Raw genomic sequence first — 6,757 nt, 5'->3', positions numbered from 1 at the left:
GGTATGTTTTGTAAATACACAATTTAGGGATAATTAATACAAATACCATTGCATGGGGTCACTGTCCTTTTTCTCTTTAATTCAACAAGTTGCATTTTCTGGGGCAGATGTTATGTTCCAAACAGACTGTCTTATGAAAGCCATCCCTATAAGGCATGTGTCAAAATCCCAAGCTGACTGGCTTTTAAATCTCTCATGAAAACAAATGAAGAATCCCTCTAGCCAAGAATACTACACAATTAACACTCACTTGTCTTAGAAAATCTTAACCTTTATTTTCCCGTTTATATTAGTGCTCCTCATTTCTTCGCCCCAGTATACTAATTGGATCAACAGATTTCCCCATAAACATTTCAGTCAAGAAGGATCTTTCTCAGCTGGCCATCTTTGGAACTGTACTGTATAGCCTCCAGATGTAAGCAAACTTTCTCAGACTTTGAAGCGTGGGTTTTCAATATTTGAAAAGCACAGTAATACTGTATACAGAAAATGGCATTCAATAGCCTTGCCTTTTTAAACAAACATTTTCAACTGCAAATTCATCTATTTTGACAATCAGAACATTTTTGTCTGAAAAGTTTATTTTAGTTTTCTGAACACTCTAAAGCAACCGTGCTTTAGATGTTACATAAGTGTCCAGATAGGATTAAACAAAAATTAAAATGTTCTAAATTACAAATATTAACTCCTGTAAGAGCTTCAGAAAGAAAACAGACCAGAAAGTAGGACATACACACATTGTGAGGAAACCCCAACGTTTCATGCAATGGCAGGCAAGATGTAAAAAGCCACCCAAATTCACACATTTGTACACCGAATCATCAGAAAAAAGTACTCTGTAGTAAATCTGTACATCCAAATACATTTGGGATCTACACCTAAGTTACATTATTTAATGTTATATACACTTATTACCACTTTATAATGTCTTAAGGAAAGCCTTCATTCAAACCCAAACCAAAAAAAAGACTAACTTTGGAAAAAAAAAAAAAAGGAGAATCACTTTAGACATTCAGTTAAAACGCTGGTTTTGTTTTAATCTAGACCTCAAAACGTTTAATAAAAACAAACAGCATCCTCTTCATTTAACATTTTGCTTTCTAACTGTACAGTAAATTGCACTGTCTTCAGACTGTATCTTCTTTGGATGGTTTTAAGATGTAGCTGGATATTACTTTAAAGATAAATAAACGGGAAGTTGGTCCAACTAGAGTGATTGCTGATATATTACATGCAGGTGAGTTTAATATATTTTTAAAATTATTTTTTAGACAAATGGGTATAGGGATAGCTGATACTGCAAATGAACCAAAAGAAGCACCCAGAGTCAAAATACAAAACATACTTCTATCCTGACAATGGCAGTGAAAACCAGAAAAGTAATCTTTCTGGAACAGCATTTTTAGATAATTTAGAAATGTTAAGTACCAGGAAGACTACTAATCAAGCAGTTTTAGCAGCCAAGTTTCCCTCTTTTTACTGAATGGAACAAATTCTTGAAATAAACTGTTTGTCCTCTTCACTGAAGAGAGCTAGCCTATTCATCTTTAATGAGCTAGGTTTTTTTGGGGAAGATTAGCCATGTACTGTAGTAATGCCTACTGCATATAATCCAAGCATTTGCTGTGAACAGTTGGAGAAAGCAGTCAGTAAGAATCTAGGATCAATGAAAATAGATGTTACTTTAAGCCATCCACAAAATGGAGACCCACACGAGGCCCAGTGTTAAAACCCAACTCTCTTCTTGCGCTTTTTGTTGTGCAAGTTCATCCCCCATTGAAAACAGTAACTGATCCATAGTTCAGTTTTCTTATTTCCTTAGTCAATTTTCACATTAGTGTAGATTTTACGAACAAAGGCACTTGTTCCCATGTAACCAATAGCTCCTGCAAAACAAAAAATAAAATGTATATTTTAGAGATCACCTAATAACTATTAACATAAAACAAATATACTGTTCTTAGTCATTTAAGCCATTCATTCTGAAAAAAAAGACAATTACTGACCTGAGAATACTTGTTCTCTAACTGTATACAATTATCCATGCTCCCAGTGAATAACTGGCAAGAACTCCCATAGCTCTAAAGATCTAAATCCATTAAACCATCTGCCCAGAAGACTATGCTCCCTTGCCCTGATAATATAGCAGTGCCCCCTACTGCTTCTAATAACCAGGTCCTTTTCTCCAAGCAAAGGGTGGAAAGCAAAACATTCCCAAATCTCTGGGGTAGGTGGGTTTTATTATAAGTTACATACTTTATGAAAGTGAATGTTCTTTTTCTCACCATGAGGTAGAAATGAATAGCAATAAGTTGTTAAAAGGAAATTGCAACCTGCAGTTTTCAAATTAGTAAGAGTCATGAGGCGAGTATGCTTGGACCACAGCAGTAATAAAGGAACAGGACATTAGATGTTTGAGAGTGGAAACAGTTTCGGATTGAACAATACATTGCAGTAGTAAAGGGCCTCCTAACAAAACTAGACACTCAGATGGCAAGAGAGCAAGAACTCATTCCAGAAGCAGGTTCTGCAACTCCAGTAGGCCAAACCTAGAATTTAAGATGGATACGCAAGGCTGAGTAAGCAGTAGCATAGAGAATGCTACATGACTGTACCGCATATAGGGTGACCAGACAGCAAATGTGAAAAATCGGGACGGAGTGGGGGGGGGGGAGAGGGGGGGGTGTAATAGGAGCCTATATAAGAAAAAGACCCAAAAATCAGGACTGTCCCTATAAAATCGGGACATCTGGTCACCCTAACTGCATACCTCCCAAACAGGAACAAACTGAATGTTACTGCGGATGCCAACCTGTGAGGATAAGCTAACATGACACCCAAGGTGCAAACCCGGTAAGAATCAAGAGAACTGCAGTTACTCAGCCAGTCTGATCCACTCTATGGTGTGAAATGAAACCAAAAGCTGTGTGACAATCTAAGGACTGTAACCACTGCAGATAAAAGCCCAAGTTTATTAAGATGTTCTTTCCAGAATAGGTTATGCATGGAAAACTCACACTGGTGCTCCTCTGCGACAACACAGATTAAAACCCAGGATGAAGCATCTGAGATAAAGGGGGTCCAAAGCACTTGAAAAGGAGATCCAGATATGAACAAAACTTCCAGAGAAGAACAGGTGATTCCAGAGCCTGAACATCTTTAGAGAAATGCCGCAAAAACTTTCCACTTTGGAAAAGCATTTCTACCATAAGAATGGCACTCACTGATACCCATTTCTACCAGCCAAACCAAAAAAGGGAGAAAATCAAATCAAAACAAAAACCCTATCCAAGCAGAATTTCTACCCCAAAAAGGGAGAAGTACCAGAGACTCCATGAATTCCACTAGACACTTCACATGGAAGGTGCTCAGATAACTACAATGATGGGTCACAGGATAAAACAAAGGTAAACCAAAAAATAGTGTCATGCTGGTTGATTAAAGCTTAATTAAGAGTGCCACATAAAGGAAACTAAACCTTAAACACTGCCAACTTCGAAAGGGATCAAGAATAAGATGCGTCTTGACCAAAATGGGGCTTTTAAGATGATTATTTGTCTCTCCTGAGACATGTCAGAACTTTTGGATGGGGGAGGATGAAAGGTACATATGGAGCCTTTCTCCAAGGGATAGGGAAGAAAGGTGTCCATCACTGCTGTAGTTGGAGTACCAGCTCAAGCACAATTAGCATGGCATGTCTACACAGCCTGGGAATCACACCTCCCAGCACAAAGGCAGACATATCATAAGACTCTCCAAAGGAGAAGACAGGCTTTGGTCTGAGATGTGGCATTCATATACTCCTTTTAGCTCATGGACACAAGCTAAGAATGTAGGTATTTCAGTATGAACTAGGGTGACTCCAGCATCATGGTGGCAGTGGCAGAGAGATCCAAAGAGCACCTTCGTGCTTAGAATTATGATCCAGAAGAGCTGAACCAGAGATCTTACTCACATGCACAGCCATCTCTACCAATAAGCTTTCAGGGAGGCAGAGGGAGGGGGGGGGAGAGCGGGAAGTGGGAGGAAGTAAGTTGTAATATTCTTTGGTGCAAAGTAATTGTGCTCAGCCCTTTTGAAATTCCTGATACATATCCTTCAACCACCAGTTAAGGAATGAACGAACAGGCACAACCAAGCTACTGGCAGGATGGGATGTTTCAAAGTGCAGAAAAATCCGGGCTCTCTTCAAACTTCCTATAAACTCATGAGGACTGAGGAGTCCTTTGGATCTTCCAGGCTACTGAGCAAGTCCTCCCATTAGCCTCAAATAGCAAGCTGTGATTGTGAAACCAAAAGATATCCCAGATGCATCTGAGTTAGATCAGGCCATCAGCACCAAGCTAGCTAATGGTTTAGAACGGAGCGCATCAAGAGCAATAAGAGCATGAGGCATAAGTATCAGCATATGATATTCTAGGCAAGTTCAGCATCATGACTGTGCTTTATCTAGCTAGCAGATATGGCGTATGTATTAATGACTTGGCCAAGGCAATAGGATTAAATGAATTCAGTCAGTACTACTGGGGTTGGAGTAGGCTGCTTGACGACTTGGAAAGACTAGATGTGGCCAGGCTAGTTTAGTGGTCTTCTCTAATAGTCTGTGTTGAACTTAGTCAAACATCAGGGATGTTTTCAGAATTCCTTGAGCATGCCAAAACCTTGCCTTCCAGCCTTGCCGGCGGTAGCTGGCCACTCTAAAGGTGCTGAACTACTGCTGAGAAATTTGTAACGTTCTGCCTGCACCAAAGCAGACAATGTCAACAGTTTAAATTCTATTTAAGCCGAGCTACTCTGAAGCATTCCGACACTTGTGCTTTGAGGCCCTCTGGGGAATAGTGATGTCAGACACTACAGAAGCTTGGGAGGCCAACAGACCCTTAAAACATTCAAGTTAGGTCCTGGCAGTTTGGAGGAGACATCAGGCCACAGATCTCAGCCACAGAAACAAGTCATGGCCTACCCTTAATCTTGGGCAGTAGTCATATCCATGAGGGACAATTTATGACTGCATCCAAAGTATGGCTTGAAGCCCCCAGGCCGCTTTGCAGACATTGTATAAACAGCACGAGAAACTAAGACTAATGCTGCTCACTAAGCTACTTATTTAAATACAAGTTGGCTTTGCAAGGCAAGAAGGAAGAGATACCATTCCTCAGCTAACAACTAGAAAGTGTTAGCTAAAGTTGTGGGCAACGCAGTAGCATAGAACGTCACTGTGTTAGCCAAGAGAGGAAATGAACAGAGTGTGCGCTACCCCAGGTGAGGGTATCAGCTATAGAACAGCAGTTCTCAACCAGGGATCCGTGGCCTCCTAGAGGGGCCTTGAGCTGGTTTCAGGGGGCCACAGGGCCCTGTGTCTGAAGCACACAGCTAAAAATCTAGAGCAGAACCCTTGGGGCTCCCTGTGCTCAGTGCCCCCACGGGGCTGAAACTAGGAAAGGAGCCATGGGGCTGAAGACCTGAGGCCTGGCGCCCGCCTCCTGGGACTAAAACCAGGATCAGAGCCGCAGGGAGTCCGGAGCCCTAGTACTCCCTCTGGGGCTAAAGCCCCAATCCCCGGTGGCCCCTCCCGTTCCCGGGACTAAAGCTGAGTGTGAAGCCGTTGGGCTAAAGCTCTCATCTCTGGTGCTCCCCCAGGTCTAAAGCCCTGAACCCCAGTACCCCTGCAGGGCAGAAGCCTTGAGCACCACACCCCCAATCCCCTGCAGAACAGAAGCCACAGTCCCCCCCTCTTCTCCCTACCCAGTGGCTGAAGTCCAGAGTCCTCTGCCCCCACTGGGCCCCATAGTTCTTATAGCATGTTGGGGGGGGGCCTCGAAAAGAAAAAGGTTGAGAACCCCTGGCTTAGAACACTGGCGATACAGGAGTTCCTGACACACACTACTTGGAACCCAGACCCAGGTATAAAGACTATTATTTGTAACTTTTGAGTAAGAATTTTACTTACAGGTATTACCCATCAAGCAAGAAAAATTGTATTTTGGCTAGGGGTTTTTTCAAGGGACTTGGCTAACAGGATATCTGTGAGCAAATACTTGTTTAATGCAGTAACTGTAAAGTCCATCTCATCAGAACCATAAACTTTCATAAGCATGTAAAGCAAAACTCAAAGGATCCAAACAATCAGGAACACCTGAATCATAAAAGAAACAGTTTCCTTACTGTTGCTTTGAGAAAGGGGTTGGACTAGATGACCTCCTGAGGTCTCTTCCAACCCTGATATTCTATGATTCTGTGTTCCTAATACCACAAAACTACTAATGCAAATCAGAGTTGTGATTTTGTATACACAGGAGTTAAGAAACTCCAAGGAAGAGAGTGAACAATGTAAGTATTTATCTGTCAAGTGCACCATAAATGCAACTGAATTAAGCATGGACAATATGAAGTTAGTAAGCCACGAGAGCAAGAAGAATGGCTACCCAGATCAGATGAGCTCTCCCCTATGCTATTTAAAGAGATGGGGATTTTTAAAGTTTTATCTGTCTCCTGCATTAAGATCAAAGGTCTGGAAGTTGTAGGGAGCTCCCCACTGCCATTTTCAAAGCACTCATGCTCTATAGGAAGCAGTGTTCTCCAGTCATCAAAGTACCTTACAGTGTGTGAAATCTGAGTTAGCTAAACACAGTCGAGAGATTTATGATCGGGATAGGTGACCTAAATGTGCAGGGACTCAAAAGCAGGCAAGTTCATGTTAATCGATTCCAACAGCATCCAATTGCATGATCCTGCAGATAGCCAAGTGCATGAGCAT

The 6,757-nt window shown here is 41.7% G+C and overlaps 1 protein-coding gene across 2 annotated transcripts in view; it reads right to left on the bottom strand.

Annotated features, from left to right (window-relative positions):
* Window positions 1–250: 250 nt before the first annotated feature.
* TM9SF3 (transmembrane 9 superfamily member 3) overlaps window positions 251–6,757 on the bottom strand; it is an 89,435-nt gene continuing 82,928 nt past the window's right edge. For both annotated transcript variants that reach the window (XM_045024563.1, XM_045024564.1), the window contains exon 15: window positions 251–1,886. In XM_045024563.1, coding sequence (XP_044880498.1) covers window positions 1,819–1,886 — 68 coding nt within the window. In that variant the 3' untranslated portion in view covers window positions 251–1,818. The remainder of the gene's footprint in view (window positions 1,887–6,757) is intronic.

Source organism: Mauremys mutica, chromosome 7 (genome assembly GCF_020497125.1).
Source record: "Mauremys mutica isolate MM-2020 ecotype Southern chromosome 7, ASM2049712v1, whole genome shotgun sequence".
Classification (NCBI taxonomy): Eukaryota; Metazoa; Chordata; order Testudines; family Geoemydidae; genus Mauremys; species Mauremys mutica.
The sequence above is the reverse complement of the archived record's forward strand: the minus strand, read 5'-3'. Positions and strand labels throughout refer to the sequence as shown.